The 18,310-nt window shown below is 50.5% G+C and overlaps 1 protein-coding gene across 1 annotated transcript; it reads right to left on the bottom strand.

The window, feature by feature from the left end:
• Positions 1 to 822: 822 nt before the first annotated feature.
• On the bottom strand, positions 823 to 17,942 carry PAX4 (paired box 4; the record flags this gene model as incomplete). Its single annotated transcript, XM_080971972.1, has 8 exons — positions 17,893 to 17,942; positions 16,634 to 16,681; positions 15,533 to 15,681; positions 4,920 to 5,135; positions 3,683 to 3,770; positions 3,238 to 3,408; positions 2,028 to 2,110; positions 823 to 942 (listed from the first exon to the last, which is right to left on the bottom strand). Exons 2-8 carry the CDS (start codon positions 16,644 to 16,646, stop codon positions 823 to 825), a joined length of 840 nt encoding a protein of 279 aa, XP_080828098.1. The 5' UTR covers positions 16,647 to 16,681; positions 17,893 to 17,942.
• Between the last annotated feature and the right edge of the window lie 368 nt (positions 17,943 to 18,310).

Raw genomic sequence — 18,310 nt, 5'->3', positions numbered from 1 at the left:
ACACCCGCTTCTGTCACTATTAATCTACGTCACTCCTACATCTTGTAATCTGAGCTTGTGCTTTCTGTGCTTTCTGTTTTGAGACTTTCTGAGCTCTTCTCAACCTTGGACTGAGCGGAGGAATGCTTTCCAGAGACAGTGGATCTGTTAACCCTCTCCCACCCAGTGCTTCTTCTCCTAGCTGTTCCCCATCCGGTATTTCCCAGCTTCTGCCTTCTGAATTATGTCCCTCTTCAAACCACTGCTCCAAATCTATACTGTCCTCCTGCTCCTGGGAAGTTTCAGGATCAGGATCCGGAGCAGGGGGAGGCTCCCACCATTCCTCCTCAGTGCAGCCCTCCTCAGCAGGTTCCCTGACAGAACCCCTGGCAGAGGCCACGCAAACTCTGCTTGAAAACCTCCAAGGAAGGAGAGTCCGATCTTGGGACTTCTGGGCGCCCACCTACCTGGTGGCAGAGGGCAGCGGCTGTTGGTGCGTCAGAGTCGGCTGCAGCAAAGCCTTGGGGGGCTGGTGCCGCAGGAGGGGGGCAGCACTCCCACGGGGGTCCTAGGAAGGAGAGAGAGAGAGGGAGAGCTGTCTGCCGCCTGCCTCGTGGCTCCAAAGCAGGGTTTGTTCCGCTTGCTCTCCCCACGGCTGCCAGGGGAAACTGGGAGAGCAGCTGCCTGCTGCCCTAGGGGTCCTGCCCCACAGCTCCTTGTCCCTCCCAAAAGGCCCTAAGAGGAGAAGGGTGCAGGGAAGACACAGGAGCCACGGACTCATGGGGGGGGGGGAGAGTCTTGTGAGAAGTCAGTACACAGACTTCTCTGTGAAGCCCCCCCCCCTTAGGGCAGGACAAGAACACCTGGAATTGGGGAGGGGGTCAGGCCAGAACCTGCGTGCCCCGTGTCCAGCGTAGCCTTGGCCTCTCGCTGTTGCCTCGCTCTCCGATTTGAGAACCAAACCTAGTGGGAATGAAGACAAAGTCACAGGCGGTCTGGGTTGGGGCCACACCCTGCCCCAGAACTCCCGGGAATCCCATGAAGCTGAATGTCAGAAGGTGCAGCACAGGGTTCACCTATGGAACTCACTGCCACAGGAGGCAGGGGGAGTTGCTCTTGTGCTCAGGTCCTGCTTGCAAGGTTTCCCATAATTGGCATCTGTTTGGCCCTGAGAGAACAGGATGCTGGGCCAGAGAGGACACTGGCCTGATCCTGCAGCCTCTTTGCATTGTTATAGGAATGCCAAGGTCTCACATATTGAAAATCATATGTTCATAAATTTACAAGGCAAACACATAAACAAGTATATAAACCACGTGTCTGAAATAGTACAGAAGAGCCACCCTGAAGCCACTTTGACTCTTCCAGGGACCTCAAATATTCTCTGCAGTGAGGAAGGAAATGGGGAAGCCTCCCCATTGTCCCTTTGCTCAAATCTTAAGGGCATATTTGTGACCTGTGACCTGGATTCAGGAACTAAATATTTAACATCTCAAAAGGAATGGCCAGGCTGCCCAGGTAAAGCAATCAGTGACCATTGTCAGGTATCCTGACAAACAGGATTTCTGGGGTAGACTGCCCCCTGTGATGTGTTTGTGTTGGAGAGCGCCTCCTTCTGTGATGTATGTATGTATGATGTTTTGGGGGGTGGTCTTGAGCTACAGGGGAGGCAATTTCAAAAGTCTATATAAGGGCTTGCACACCAATGTTCTGGGTCCCTCCTCCCTCCTGCATGTGATAACCCTGTTGCAACAGTCTACTAAAGATCAGGCTTACTAGCTGCTTTGCTTCTCAATATTCTCTGGTTGGCCTCTGTTATTTTCTCCTACCAATAGGGAACCTACTTAAGGACTCTATACGGGTTCTTAGGTACCCCATAAGGGAAAAGGAGCAGTTGTGTGTTTCCCCCCCTATAACAGCATGTTCTTATGTTTTCAGCGTTTGGGTGAGGATCCTGTGGCTCTGAGGTTGCTTTGCACAGTGGCGTTTGGGGGAGCAAAGCCTTTGTCCCAGGTGAGGGAGCAGGCAGCAGGAGGAGCTTCACTTACTCTGATGGTGTCGGCTGGGAGCCCAGTAGCAGAAGCCAGCTCCTCCCGCGCAGCCGTCTCTGGATACGGCCCTCTCTGGAATGCTGGAAGGGAGTTTGGGAATTACATTCAGCTGCCCCCCTTGGCCCAGATCCCAAAGCACCACACTGTGATTGACAGGACCCCTCAGATGGAGATACAGTGGTACCTTGGGTTAAGAACTTAATTTGTTCTGGAGGTCCGTTCTTAACCTGAAACTGTTCTTAACCTGAAGCACCACTTTAGCTAATGGGGCCTCCTGCTGCCGCCGCACCACCGGAGCATGATTTCTTTTCTCACCCTGAAGCAAAGTTCCTAACCCGAGGTACTATTTCTGGGCTAGCGGAGTCTGTAATCTGAAGCATCTATAACCTGAAGCGTATGTAACCTGAGGTACCACTGTACTGCTGTGATAATGACCCTAGACCAGGGGTGTCCAAACTTTTTACAAAGAGGGCCAGATTTGATGCAGTGAACATACATGAGGGCCGACCAAAGTTGTTGACCTTTTTTTAGGATTAGTCAGCACAAAATTGCTCACCATGCGCGAGATAGCGGGTGGATGGGTCCTAGAGCCGCACGCAGGGCACATGCGCGAGTTGCCCAACAAAGAGCTGGGCGCATGTTGGGAAGATCGTGGGGTCCGGACAAAGCCACAGCTGTCTGAACATCATGGCCTCTGTCTAACCTTTTGCGGTCTCAGTAGTCTGCGGTCTGAGACCTTTTGTCTCCTTCGTCATACACTGTGCAAGGGGAAAATGATGCGGTGGAAACAGGTGCCAAAATAACTTTGTACCACCCCACGATCTCAGGACTGGAAGATGTGTAAAGGTCACAGCCCCAAATGTATCTGCCTGGGTTTGCATATTGTGTCAATAAAAGGAGCCTCCACAGGGCTGGCCGGCAGCTTGCTTGCAGCTCACCTGCATTATCAGCTCCTGCCTCATGTCCATCACTTCAGCACATGTGCAAGCGGGTGAGTAAGCAGCAGCGCCTTTGGGGCCAGATTAAAGCTACCGGAGGGCCGGATTTAGCCCGCGGGCCTGTCCTAGACTCTCTGCCTCCCCTCAGAAGCACCCAAGAGGAGGCAGGCTGCCTTGCAAAGCCCCTCCAGGTGCCAAGCGGAAACCTTAACCCTTCAGAGTCCTTGCCCTTGTGGGGGCCCTGATCCTGCACAGCCCCAGGAACTCACCTTGTTCCAAGACCTCCAGCTGCTGCGTGGAGAAGACAGTGCGGCTCCTGTTCCTGCCTTGCTTGCCTGCTGCGGGGGGCCTCGCCACCTCCTGCAGCCCCTCGGGGGGAGCCGGGGCCCCTGTCCTCTCCTCTGAACCTGGGGGACTCCTCTCCCAAGGCAAGGTGGGACCTGCAGAAGAGAGGGAGTGCAAACCAAGTGTGGGTGTCTGTGTAGCGAGATTCCTGGAAGCAGGACCCAGAGCAAGTCACAGAATCCTACAATTGTAGAGTGGTAGAGTTGGAAGAGATGCATTTTAAATAAAAGGACGCATTCTACTCATGTAAAAACACGCTGATTCCCAGACCGTCCACGGGCCAGATTGAAAAGGCGATTGGGCCACATCCGGCCCCCAGGCCTTAGTTTTCCTACCCACGTCCTGAAGCCTTTTCACAACATCTCTCACCTGACTGCAGAGGCTTGAGGAAGGCGGCCTGCTCTGCGAAGGGCATCCCCACTGGCAGACTTCTTAGGATTCGGTTGATGGAGGACACCTGGAGAGGGAGGGAGGAAAGAGACGGTGGCTGGAAGGGGCCCCAAGAGTCAGGCTCCAATCCTGACACATTCAGGAGGATCACACTGCAGAGCCAGAGGTGGTGTGGTGGTTAGAATGTCAGACTAGGACCTGGGAGAGACTGGGGATCGAATCCTCCACTCGGCCATGAAGCTCAGTAGATGTGGCCTTGAGGGACCGGTCCCTGCCTCTCAGCCTAACCTACCTCACAGGGCTGTTGCTGAGATTAATTGAGGTGGGGGGGGGGTGAACCGTGTATGCCACCTTGAGCTCCCTGGAGGGAAAGCTGGGATAGAAATGCAAGAAATAAAACAAGAAATAAATAAATTGCACTTGATGCAGTCATAACATTTGGGGGTTGGGAAGTCTAACAAGATTTCCAGTTGGCAAAGGCTCCGTTCAGAGCTGATGGCCCCAGACTCCGTCCTCAGAGGCACTGGCTGTGGAGGGGGTCCCCAGCTGCATCTTTCTCCTCTGGTGCAAGAGGGGGCTCCCTGCTCCTGCTGCCTCTGGACAGGAAGAGTGGGTTGGGGGGGTCCCCTGCCTTCAGCCCCACAGCTCCTCGCAAGAAGAGGTCTGCCCCTCAGTGCTGGGCACTGCTGGGCTCAGAGGCCGGACGGAGCTCAAGAGATGCTCTCTTGCTTCATGGCTTAAGGCCTGTCCCTGGCAAGGAGCAGAAGGCTGCCTGCGCTCCTGGAAGGTGGGGAGAATATTAGGGTCCCCTGACTCCTTTGCCCCTGGGGAGGGGCCACTCTTGCGCTGCCCTTTCACAGGCCTTTGCTTGCACCGATAATGGTATTCATTTCTTAGGAGGTGGGGAATGCAGAGGAGGGACCCAACCAGGGCATCTAGTCCATCCCATCAGCGCTCTGCCCTCTAACATTGTCCCACCCAGTGGCACATGGAATTATTGTGTGTGGGGGGGTGCATCACATGATTCACCTTGGCACATGTTTCCTGCTGTGTAAAGAAAGACAGGCACGCATGCCTTGATTGCATTGAAATTCACTTGGGAAGAGATTTATAAATGAAACAGCACATCCATGGCAGGCTCCCAGCCCCAGCTTCTCAGTGCCCACAGGTAACCCCCCCCCGAGACCTGCCCCGCCGCCAGCTCATGGCAACTCACACTGGGCATCCTGTTGGCAGCGCAGGCTCCCTCCGCCTGCAGCTGCCCTCTAATCTCCCAGGCAAAGAGGGACGGCTGTTCCCACTTCAGCTGGGCAATCCGGGCCACAACCTCTGGCGTGGATGTCCGAGGGCGGCTCCCTCCCACGCCCTTTGGCTGGACGGCCCCCGTCTGGTAGTAGCGGGTGAGGATCTTGCTGACACAACCATTGGAAACCTGCGGTGTAAAAACAGGGGAGCGAGGAGCAATGAAGGGTTGCAGGAAGAGAGAGAGAGTTGGGGGGCTTATGGGGGTTGGCTGCCCCCCCTCCAGCTGCTTCAGATTGTCCCCAGCCCCTCAATCCCACCCCTCCTACTTATCAACCGTCCCCTTTGTTGTTGGTTTCGATGCCCCAGTCCCTTGGGGTCTGATTAGCATGGGTTAAGGTAAAGGTAAAGGGACCCCTGACCATTAGGTCCAGTCGTGGCCAACTCTGGGGTTGTGGCGCTCATCTTCCTTTATTGGCCGAGGGAGCCGGCATACAGCTTCCGGGTCATGTGACCAGCATGACTAAGCCGCTTCTGGTGAACCAGAGCAGCGCACGGAAACACCGTTTACCTTCCCGCCAGAGTGGTACCTATTTATCTCCTTGCACTTTGATGTGCTTTCGAACTGCTAGGTTGGCAGAAGTTAGCATGGGTTAGAATCTAGCTAAGGAGGTTGCTGAAGTGGTCTGACAAGTTTCTTTGCAAGACAATGACCTCACCTGGCCTCTTAAGTGCCTCATCAGCATCCCAAAACAATGAGTTCAGCAAGAGCTACAATTAAGTGAGGGAGCCCTACAGGTCAATGGGCGGGCCTTTCCTCCACCCCTCACTTAGTTGGGGGCACAGATGGCTGTATGTCCCTGATGGTTCCGCAGGATGTCTTGGCAGCTTTCGATACCATCAACCGTGGCATCTTTCTGGGCTGCCTTGCTGGGATGGGCCTCACCTAGTTAATAGGTAGAGCAGCGGTTCTCAACCTGTGGATCCCCAGATGCTGTTGGACTACAACTCCAGCTCAGGGATGATGGGAGTTGTAGTCCAACAACATCTGGGGACCCACAGGTTGAGAACCGCTGAGGTAGAGGAACAAGAGCCAGAGCAGTGCAAGAGAGAGCTGAGTTGGGAGCAGGCTGGAGGCTGGAGACACAGAGACGTGTTTGCTCTGCGCTGGATCGAAAGCTGAATAATGGAGAAGCAAGATCTGCTGGGTGTGTTAATGCCGTGGGCCCTTCCATCCTATGTTCAGGGTGTATATCTGTGTAAATAAAACCAGATATCCTAAAGACACCACCGCAAACCTTCGTTCCAAGGAAACAGAACCTGCTTGCAAGTGCTTGGAAACCCTGGAGCCTCTCACTGCTCAGATATTGGGGGTGGTGTGTAACAAAGAAAATATCAAATAATCTGGATGAAGGCGAAAGATTTATACGATCTGAAGAGAAACCAGAGTATAAAGAGAAACCTCTCTAAATAAGGTGTCATTCATTTTCCATTCCATTTTCAGATGGAAAATGAATGACACCTTATTTAGAGATGAAGAATTTCTTAAGAAGGCCCAAAAAACTCTGAGAGATTACTTTGAGATAAACCTTAGTACCAACGTGGAGAAAAGTGTAATCTGGGACGCTAGTAAAGCAGTTATGAGAGGGTTCTTAATACAACAGAATGCAATAAAGAAAAGAACTCAAAATGAGAAGAAGGATAAGATAATGGACAAAATAAAGGAATGTGAAAAAAGACTGAGAGTAAATCCCAAATCTCAAGAGATTCTGCAAGAGTTAAAGCTATACCAAGTACAATATATGAAAATGATGAATCAGGAAATAGAATGGAAAATTAAACAAATGAGACAAAAGACTTTTGAGTCGGCCAATAAATGTGGTAAATTGTTAGCATAGCAAATGAAAAAGAGACAAAAATTAAATACAATTACGAACCTAGAAGTGGAAGGAAGAAACATACAGAACCCTGCAGAGATCAGAAGTTGTTTCCAGAGGTACTTTAAACGATTATACACTCAAGGGCCGATAAAAGAAACAGACTTAGACCAATTTTTGAAAACAAATGGATTACAAAAAATATCTCAAGAGAACAAATTAATTTTGAATCATAGAATAACTGAACAAGAAATAGAAGGTGCCATTCAAAATATGCAACTGGGTAAATCTCCAGGACCAGACGGCTTGACCTCTAGATACTACAGATCTTTAAAAGAATGGTTAATTCAACCTTTGAAAGAGGTCTGCAATGAAATAATGGAGGGGAAAAGAGCACCAGAGTCGTGGAAAGAAGCATATATTACACTTGTACCGAAGACAGAGACTGAAAAGACACAGCTTAAGAACTACCGCCCTATATCGTTATTGAATGTGGATTATAAAATTTTTGCAGATATTTTGGCTAAGAGATTTAAGAAAGTGATGATGGAAGAGATCCATAAAGACCAAGCGGGCTTTCTCCCAGGAAGACATTTGTCTGACAATTTGAGGAATATAATTGATATTTTGGAAAAATTAGAAGTGAATATAAACACCAAAGCAGTTTTGATATTTGTAGATGCGGAGAAAGCCTTCAACAATATTTCTTGGAATTTTATGAAGAAGAATCTCCAGGGTATGGGAGTAGGCCAAGGTTTTGAGAATGGTATAGGTGCAATTTATTCAGAACAAAAAGCTAAACTAATTGTAAATAATGTTGTGACGGAAGAACTAAAAATTTAAAAAGGGACACGACAAGGTTGCCCTATTTCCCCACTTCTTTTTATTTCGGTCCTGGAGGTTTTGCTGAATATGATTAGAAGGGACCAGTTGGTTAAAGGTATACAGGTCGGAACTAAACAGTACAAACTGAGAGCGTTTGCAGATGACTTAGTATTGACGTTACAGGAGCCAGAATCTAGTACTAAAAGAGTTTTAGAACTGATTCAGGAATTTGGTCAAGTGGCAGGATTTAAATTGAACAAGTCAAAAACCAAGGTTTTAGAGAAAAACTTAACACCGTTTGAAAGAGAGAGGTTTCAGAATGAGACAGGTTTAACAGTGGTTAAGAAAGTTAAATACCTGGGGATTAACATGACAGCAAAAAATGGGAACTTATTTAAAGATAACTATGAAAAATGTTGGTCCGAAGTGAAAAAAGATTTAGAAATTTGGTCAGATCTGAAGCTTTCACTGCTAGGCCGTATTGCTGCGATAAAAATGAATGTATTGCCTAGAATGTTGTTTTTGTTCCAAACTTTGCAGATTGTGGACAAAGTGGATTGTTTCAAGAGGTGGCAGAAAGATATTTCTAAATTTGTCTGGCAGGGCAAGAAGCCCAGAATAAAATTTAAAATACTAACAGATGCAAAGGAAAGAGGTGGATTTGCCCTGCCAGACCTTAAACTTTACTATGAATCAGCAGCTTTTTGCTGGTTGAAAGAATGGCTACTTCTTGAAAACACTGACACTTTGGACTTGGAAGGTTTTAATAATGTATTTGGATGGCATGCATATTGTGATGGGACGATGAGCTGCTTGTGTGTAAAATCCTAGTCCCTCAGAGTTTGGTCAAGTTTGCAAACCTCTGTCTGTAACGGAGCCCCTTAAACATGGCTCCGTCAGTCGCTGGCAGATTCCGACAGTGGTTGCTTTTGGAATCGCTTCCAACATAAAAGCTCCTTAACGGAAACACGTCTTCTGGACTCTCTGCGTGACAGTTTCCGGCGAGGAGTGGGTGTCCCTACAGGAGGTCCTGAAACCTCCCCACTGTTTTCGCTGGAAGTGTCTCTGAGCCATCCCTCCAGCTCATTTTCCCTCAGCTCAGCTCCTCTCCCCCTACTGGTTCCCTCTTCAGCTGCTGAGTCTCTCCCAACCTGTGTGAGCCCTTTCACTTCCCTTCCTTCCGATGGCAGTTCCCTGACATCCACCTCCCCTCCAGGGCCCCCTTCATCCCCTCTCGCCCCCTCCTCTACGGGCGGTGAGGAGGCAAAACCCCGGAATGAACTTCCTTCATCTTCCGATGTCCCGAACACTTCTCTCCACCTGTTGCGGTTCCTGGTCTCGAAGTACTCCTCCTCCTCAGAGTCCATCTCCCCTTCCCCTTCCGAGTCCGAGAATCCTTCCAACTCCTCCTCCTCATCGGTGGTCCCAAAGTATTCCCTCCGGAACCTCTCCACAGGCTGAGGTTTCCTTGGGAACCTTTGATGGAACGTTTCTATCAATACCTCGTCATTGATATCTTCTGCCATTACCCAAGTGTTTTCTGACTCCGGTTCTCCTTCCCACGCTACCAAATACTCCACCTGATCCCCCTTCCACCTGGCGTCGAGGATTTCTGCCACATGGCTGCTGCATTCCCTTTCTTCTATGACCGGTCCCCGAGTGGCCATCCCTTCTCGTCCCCCCTCATACGGTGACAGTAACGACCTGTGAAATACTGGGTGCAGTTTCATGTGGTTGGGTAACCGGAGCCTGAAAGCCACTGGGTTGACCTGTTGAATGACCTCAAAGGGACCCAATCTCCTGGGTCTTAATTTCTTACAACCTCCTTTGAACGGCAACCCTTGGGTTGACAGCCACACCCTATCTCCCACCCTTATGGTTTCACCTTCCCTTCGGTTCTTGTCTGCCTGCCTCTTGTATTCTTCCTTCGCCCTTTCTAAGTTGAGTTGGAGCTGACGATGGATTGCTTCCATTTCTTCTACAAAATGCTCGGCTGCCGGGACGCTCCATCTCTCCCCTTCTCCCCCTGGGAAACCCCTGGGATGACACCCATAATTAGCCAAGAAGGGGCTCATCCCTGTGGACACATTCTCGGCATTGTTGTAGGCAAATTCCGCCAGCGCCAACTTTTCTACCCAGTCATTCTCTCTGTCATTGACATAACACCTCAGGTATTGCTGGAGGACACCGTTTGCTCTTTCCGCCTGCCCGTTGGTTTCAGGGTGCCGGGCAGTCGAAAAGTTGACCTCCACCTGCAGTAAGCTCATGAGCTTCCTCCAGAACCTGGAAGTAAATTGTTTTCCTCGGTCTGAGACCACCCTCAATGGCACCCCGTGCAACCTAAAAATGTGTTCTACAAATAACTTCGCTGTCTCTTCCGCCGTGACTGCATGCGAGCAGGCTACAAAGTGGCACATCTTTGTTAGTAGGTCTACCACCACCATGATGGCTGTTTTCCCCTTGGACTTCGGCAGATCAGTCATAAAATCTATCGACACTGCCTCCCAAGGTCGTTCTGGGGTTGGTAAGGGTTCTAATAGCCCCGCCGGTGCCCGCCTCTCCCCTTTGGCTCGCTGGCATTGCTCACACCCTCTTACATACTCCCGTACATCTTCCCTCACCTTAGGCCACCAAAATTCCCTGGTGACCAACCACATGGTTTTGTGTTGTCCAAAATGCCCCGCCGTGGGGCTGTCGTGCAACTGCTTGAGTACCCTCCCCCTTAAGTCTCCTTCAGGGATATACAGTGCCCCTTTGTAATACAAAGCTCCATTTCTTTCCTCGAAACCCCCTGGTTCCTCTCCCTCACCCCTAAGACCTCTGAGCTTATTCTGGGCGTATTCATCATTCTCTGTTTCCTCTACCAGTTCTCTTTGTCCCACCAATGCCGCCCCACACACCCAGCGGTCCTCTGGAATGACATGTCTCTCTTCGGGTGCTCCCTCCCCCTCCAAATATTCAGGTTTGCGTGAGAGAGCGTCCGCCCTAATGTTCTCTGGGCCTGGCACGTAACAAATCTCAAAGTTAAATTTGGAGAACTCCTGGGCCCATCTCACTTGCCGTTGGTTGAGCACTCGTGCCGTCCTCCAATACTCTAGGTTCTTGTGGTCAGTGCACACTTGCACCTTATGTTGTGCGCCAATTAGCAGGTGCCTCCATCTCCGGAACGCCTCATGAATGGCTAGTAGTTCTCGGTCATACACCGTGTAGTTCCTCTCGGATTTGTTCAGCTTTCGCGAAAAAAAGGCACACGGTCTCCACTCTGACTCCTCCTTCCCTGGCTGCAGAAGCACCGCCCCAATCGCTCTGTCTGATGCGTCAGTTTCCACTCTCATCGGTTTTTGTAAATCCACATGCAGGAGTTGTTGTTCCGAGGCGAAGGCCCTTTTTAGTTCCTCAAATGCTCGCTCCGCCTCCTCAGTCCAAACGAACTTCTTCTTACTGCTGAGACAGTCCGTAATGGGCGCCGTCAGGTGGGCAAAGTTTCGGATGAACTTACGATAGAAGTTCCCAAATCCTAGGAACCTCTGCACATCCTTCCTTGTTTTGGGTGTTTTCCATTCCAGCACCGCCTGGACCTTGCCGGGATCCATGGCCAATCCCTTGTCTGACAGGCGATACCCCAGGAATTCCACCTCCTTGGTATGAAACTGACACTTCTCCAGTTTCACCCACAGCTGGTTGGCTTGCAGCCTGCTCAACACTTCTCTGACGTCTCTCACATGCTGCTCCTCATTCTCAGAATACACCAACACGTCGTCTAAGAAGGCCACACAATTCTTGTAAAGCAAAGGCCCCAGGACGTGGTTCATAAACGATTGAAAGCACGCGGAGCCTCCTTGTAGGCCGAAGGGCATAACTAAATATTCAAATGCCCCCAAAGGGGTGAACATGGTGGTTTTCCATTCATCCCCCTTCCTTATTCGTATCAGGTTGTACGCCCCCCTTAGGTCCAGTTTAGTAAAAATCTTTCCCTTCCTGACCCTTGTCAAAATGTCGTCAATCCTGGGCATAGGGAAAGCCACTGGTTCTGACACTGCATTTAAGGCCCTGAAGTCACACACAAGCCTCGGCTTGTTCGTGTTTTTTTTATCCACAAAAAACACTGGGCTGCCCCCCACCGCCCTGGACTCTCTGATGAACCCTCTCTTCAGGTTCTTGTCAATGAACTCTCTTAGCTCCTGCATCTCTCTGTCTGACATGGCGTACAGCTTGCCTACAGGGAGCTGTGCCCCAGGGAGTAAATTGATTTGACAGTCAAAGGGTCTACGCGGGGGTAGTTGGTCAGCTTCCCTTTCGCTGAAGACGTCGCGGAGATCTGCGTATTGTCGTGGTACCTTCACGTTCTCCGTTACTTCAGTCCCTGCTAGGGTGGCTTGGGCCCCTGCCAAACCCTTTCCCTCTTTGCAGTGTTCTAAGCAATGTGCTGAACCAAAAGAAACCACTCTCTGATGCCAGCCCACCAGCGGATCATGTAACGCTAGCCAGCTCATCCCCAATATAATGGGAGCTCCTCCCAAGGTGGCCACATTAAACGCTATCAGTTCGGTGTGCCTTGCCACCTTCATTATCATTGGGACGGTCTGCAAGCTGACTTCTCCTCCCAACAGCTCCCTGCCATCGATCGTGGTCACCTGCAGGGGGTTGCTTAAAGGGATCGTCTGTATCTGGTGTTCAGCTGCAAACTCTTTGCTCATGAAATTGCAGGAGCTGCCTGAGTCCAACAGCGCCTTTATCTTTAGAGGGTGTCCGTTTGGCAGCTCTAGCGCCACTTCTATCACTAGGGCGGGTTTAGGAGGTTCTGGCGTGGGCACTTTCACTGCTCTTTGGCCTGGCTGCTGTGCCCCGACGGTGGCAGCCAGGCGTTGGCTTTTACTTGCTTCGGTATTTCTTCCTCTCTTCCCTCCACAGCTCCTACCATCCCTTGCCATTCCTTCCTCTGGGGGCAGACTCTGGCAAAGTGACCTGGCTGTTGGCAGAGATAGCATTTCCGGGCGCCTTTTCCCTCCTTCTTTCCCCCCTCACTGGGCTTTGAAACTGCGCGCGCGCGCGCTGTTCCGATTTCCATCGGCTCTGCCGGCGGGAAAGTTGGCTCTGGAATGTCTGGAATGCGGAACTCCTTCCAACGTTCCCCCTTCCCTTCCCGCCTCTCCAATGCTCTCGCCTCCTGGCGCGCTCCTATGGTCAGCGCCGATTTGGTCAGCTGGTCCATAGACTCCGCCCTGGGCGCCCGGGAAAGTTCGTCTTTCACAGCCGAAGAAAGCCCTTCTTCAAAGAGCATTTGAATGGGTTCCGCCGATAGATCCCACCCCAATTTATGGATCAACATGGTGAACTCAGTCCAGTACTCACGGACAGATCGGCTCCCCTGTTTGCAAGCCATTAACTGTCTGCGGACCACTCCCTGTTCAATATCGCTGGAAAACATCAGATCCATGGCGCGAAAGAACTTCATCGTGTCCTTTAGGACGTCACTATTCGCTGCCATCAGGGGTCTAACCCAGTCTCTCGCCCCCTTTTCAAGATGCCCAATCACGAAAGCCACTCGTGATTCCTCGTCAGGGAATTCATCAAACTGCAGATTGAGGGCATATTGCATCTCTGTCCGAAAGCCATGATAGTCTTTGGGCTCCCCCCCAAACTTCTGCACCAATCCTGGTACCTTTCTGACGAGCTGGGTGTCTTTCCCCTTTTTGTCTGCATCCTGAGCCCTCCTCTCCTCAAGCCTCGCCGTCTGCAGCGCTAGCTGGACCTCCAACACCCGGTACCTTTCTTCCAGGCTTGGACCCGCTCCAGCTCCTGCTTCTCCGGTTCCGGCTGGGTTGCTCATGATGCCTTCTCCTGCACAAGCTGCTCACGAAGACTGTCGGAATGCTGTGATGGGACGATGAGCTGCTTGTGTGTAAAATCCTAGTCCCTCAGAGTTTGGTCAAGTTTGCAAACCTCTGTCTGTAACGGAGCCCCTTAAACATGGCTCCGTCAGTCGCTGGCAGATTCCGACAGTGGTTGCTTTTGGAATCGCTTCCAACATAAAAGCTCCTTAACGGAAACACGTCTTCTGGACTCTCTGCGTGACAGTTTCCGGCGAGGAGTGGGTGTCCCTACAGGAGGTCCTGAAACCTCCCCACTGTTTTCGCTGGAAGTGTCTCTGAGCCATCCCTCCAGCTCATTTTCCCTCAGCTCAGCTCCTCTCCCCCTACTGGTTCCCTCTTCAGCTGCTGAGTCTCTCCCAACCTGTGTGAGCCCTTTCACTTCCCTTCCTTCCGATGGCAGTTCCCTGACACATATCTATGGTACGATAAGGTCAAAGCACATAAAGCATTTAAAAACCACATTGTCAGGAAAGCGCTGTTTAATGTTTGGATAAGATATAAGGATTTGCTAGAAAACAAAACCCCAAGGTGGCTGTCACCAATGGAAGCGAAAGCCTTGAGAAAGGTCAATATGGAGGTCAAATGGCCGAAATATTGGGAAATTTTAGAACAAGACGGAGATAGACTGAAATTGCAGAGCTTTGAAAAATTAAAAAACAAAGTGCGAGACTGGCTTCATTATTATCAGATAATGGAGGCATTTAAATTGGACAGGAAAATTGGCTTCCAGGTGGAAAGATCTAAATTAGAAACAGAACTGTTAGAACCCAAAACTAAGAATTTGTCAAGAATGTATAACTTGCTGCTGAAATGGAATACCCAGGATGAAACGGTAAAATCGGCTATGATTAAATGGGCACAGGACGTTGGACATAACATTATGTTTGCTGACTGGGAACAGTTATGGACCACAGGTATGAAATTTACGGCATGTAATGCCTTAAGAGAGAATATTATGAAAATGATATACAGGTGGTACATAACCCCAGTCAAGCTTGCAAAAATTTATCACTTGCCCGATAACAAATGTTGGAAGTGTAAAGAAACCGAAGGTACATTTTTTCACCTTTGGTGGACGTGCCCAAAGATTAAGGCTTTCTGGGAAATGATATATAATGAATTAAAAAAGGTATTTAAGTATACCTTCCCTAAGAAACCAGAGGCCTTTCTCCTGGGCATAGTCGGCAAATGGTGTTAAAAAAAGATAGAACTTTCTTTATGTATGCAACAACAGCAGCAAGAATACTCATCGCAAAGTATTGGAAGACACAAGAACTTCCCACGCTGGAGGAATGGCAGATGAAACTTATGGACTATATGGAACTGGCGGAAATGACTGGCAGAATCCGTGACCAGGGAGAAGAGTCGATGGAGGAAGATTGGAAGAAATTCAAAGACTATCTTCAGAAACATTGCAAAATTAAAGAATGTTAGAGTGATGTTGGACTGAAAATAAGCAGTTTCCAGCTGTACAGGTTAAAGTTAATGATAGACTAAGTTTAAGATTAGGATTAATGATGTTTAAAGAAATGGAAATTTGACAATTAAGAGGAAAAATTTTAATGTTATATTATATTAAGATTAAAGATTAGGTTTAAAGAAGTTGAAGTGATATATTACAATATTATATTAAAGTGAAAGATTGGGTTTAAAAAAGTTGAAAAGAAACTGCTGGATAAACAATTTGGATTGGAATACAAAAGAAGGAGGTATGAGGAAGTCCAGAAAATAAGTAAACTAAAAAAACGGAAATGGAAAAGAGATATTGTTTTTAATTGTTATGTTTTTTGTTTTTTATTGATGAATTGTGTTTTTTTCTGTGTGTTTCTGTTATCTTTTTTTTTTTTGAGATATGTATTGTGTATGTTTTTCTTTTCTTTTTTGTTGTTGTTTAAAACTTTAATAAAAATTATTTACAAAAAAATAATAATAATCTGGATGAAGGCTATGACTTGGCCTTTGCTGCCCTTCTGCCGGGAGAGCTAAAGGCCCCGCTCCCACTGGCTTCCCACCCTCCATCTAATTTTTACCTTCAAGTGTCGGGAGATGTCTGAAGCACGCAGCCCACACGAAGCCAGCTCAACAATTCTCTTCCTCTTGAAGTTGGGCAGGGGGCAGCCGTTCACGAAGGGCCCCCCCAGCTGGTTCACACCACTGGTCCCTGCAAACAGCCCAGAGAGATGGCTTACACCCCTGGCTGTCCCCCAGAGAGCAGGCAAGGAAGGGGGGGTCTTCTGGGGCCGTGTGGAGTCGGGTGCTCAGCTGCATGTGGTCTTAGTCATGGTGTTGTTATATGGGAGAACGGGAATGTAGGAAAGCATTTGAAAATAATGTTAGCACATTTAATTTTAAGAACATGTGGAGAGCCAGCAGGATCAGGGCATTGGGCCATTTAGTCCCGCCTCCTGTTCTCAACAGACGCCTCTGTGAAACCAGCAGGCAGGATCCGAGCGCAAGAGCAACTCTCCCCTCCTCTGGTTTCCAGCAACTGGGATTGAGAAGCACTGCAGCCTCCAGCTGTGGAAGGCAAAGCACAGGCATCTTGGCCATTGACAACCCCTGGAATTTGTCTGATCCTTTTTTAAAGCCATCCAAGTTGGTGGCCATCACTGTGGAAGGGAGTTCCATGGGTTAACTCTGTGCTGAATGAAGAAGGACTTCCTTTCCTCTCTCCCGAACCTTCAAACATTCAACTTCATTGGATGCCCAGGGGTTTTAGCGCTATGAGGGAGGGAGAAAAACTTTTCTCCCTCCTCTTCGTTTGAAGATGTTAAGGTTATGTCACCTGCAAATCTGACGGGGATTCCCTCTGTTCTGTCACCTGAGTCAGGGGTGGGGAGCTGGAGCCAGCCAGTGCTGGGTTAGGGTTAGGATCCTTAACTCCCCCACCCTTTGCAGGTCAACTCTGAATCAGTTTGGACGAAGGTGTTATTATGACTTGCTAGATCAAGAAACACTCTGCGGGAAGTGGAGAGAAGGCTCGATTTAGATATTTCAATTCACAACCTGACAGGTCAGGCTCTCAGATCACTGGGCAGAAATGCCAAGGCTTCTCTATGGCACACCAGGTGCCTAAACAGAGATCCCCAGCTGGTCAGGGAGGCTCCCTTTACCTTGATGTTGCATTGCAGGACAACCCCGGCAGGATAGCTTCAGGGATTCTACAAGAGAAAAGCATTTATTTAGTTACTGTCATTTTATTCCATTTCCCCCAGAAGTCTCTCAAAGTGGCACCCAGCTTGGGCAGGGATGGCTTTCCTTTACTTCCGTTCTTGCTTGAGAAGCAATTGGTGGTTTTTGTTCCTTTGCCAAGAGGAGGGTTCCTGAGGACACAGACTCACTTTCCCAGGTAGGGGGGTGTGTGTGTGTGTGTGTGTGTCTCCTTCCCTGCTTCTTTGAAGCTGCCTCCTTCATGGATCTTATTCCGGGAGGAGCCTTTGGAATGCCCTGAAACTGTGGGGTTGGGGTTGGGGTGGGGAAGCAGTTGCTAAGAAAGGATTCTGCATTGGGGGGGGCAGCATCTCCTTGGGGACCTATTTCTCACTGCTCTCTTTCTTCCAAGAGGGAGGCTTCGATGTGATCTGAGAGGTGACATAATAGCCACTTTCAGACATGGGAAGCGCTTTCCCACGGAAGGTGGAGCAAGCTGGTTTTCTGCTGCTCTGGAGGGCAGGACCCAGAACTGATGGATTCACATGGCAAAGGAAGGCGATTCTGACTAAACATTAGGAACAACTTCCTGGTGATGGGAGCCATTCCACAGTGGAACTGACTCCCTCGGAAGGCGGTGGACTCGCTTGCGTTGGAAGTTTTTCAACAAGGGCGGGATGGCCATCCGTTAGGGACGCTATAGCTATGACTCCTGTATTGCAAAGGGCAGGACTAGATGTCCTTTGGGGGTACCTTCCAATCCCACAATTCCAATTCTACAACTTCTGCTCAGAGAAGCACTTCCCTTGGGACAGCGAAAGTGGAGAGGGCCTTCCTATCTGGAGTGCTTGGGGGGGGGAGCTCTTGTTGAACCCCAAAAGCGAGATGCCGGCGGGGAGGCAGCTGATTCTTCGCTCCCACCCACCTCCACCCGCTGCAGCCTCCTGGCCGCGTCCCGTCGGGGCTGGGGCAGTGGCGGCCGGCGGCCGCAGCGTTTCAGCACCATCGCGGCGCGGACAGCGGCCCCAGGTCCGCCCGCGGCGGCTTCCTTCGCTTCTCCTCTCCGGCGCCAGAAGCTGCTTCGGACGGGGCGGGAGCGACCGCAGGAGTCGGGGCAGCGCCACCCCCCGCGGGAGGCGCCCCTTCTCCCGCTTGCCTCCCCGGGGCCCGGGGCCACCCGCCAGCTTCCAGCCACAGCCGGCAGCATCCCCTTCGCTTTTACCTGAGCTGTGGCTCCGACGCTCGCCGGGAGCTGCTCCTTCCTTTGAGGCGGCGCGACTTCCCCACGAACCCCAGACCCGGACGCGCCGCTGCGGATTTGCCCCTCGACGGCCGACACTCTGGCTGCTCTTTAGCCAGCGGGGCCAGGCCGAACTCCTTCGCCAGCCGGTCTCTTTCCCCGGCTGCAGGATGCAAAAAGAGGCCAGCTCGGCCTCGCCAGGGGAGGGGAAGGGGCGCCCTGCCCCCACCGACGCCTCCCGAGCTGGCCCAGATGGCCCGGGACTTGCCTGGCGGAGCTGAGCCCTGCCAAGCTGCCCAGGACAATATTTGATGAGCAAATAGTGGGGGCAGGCAGTTCTCCCCCGGCCTGGGCACCTAGCAATTGACCCTCATTAGCCCCCCCTCTCCATGCCGCCGCC

The sequence above is a fragment of the Podarcis pityusensis genome, assembly GCF_964106645.2.
Source record: "Podarcis pityusensis genome assembly, chromosome: 10".
NCBI classification, from domain to species: Eukaryota; Metazoa; Chordata; class Lepidosauria; order Squamata; family Lacertidae; genus Podarcis; species Podarcis pityusensis.
This window is presented reverse-complemented; position numbering and strand designations above follow the sequence as displayed.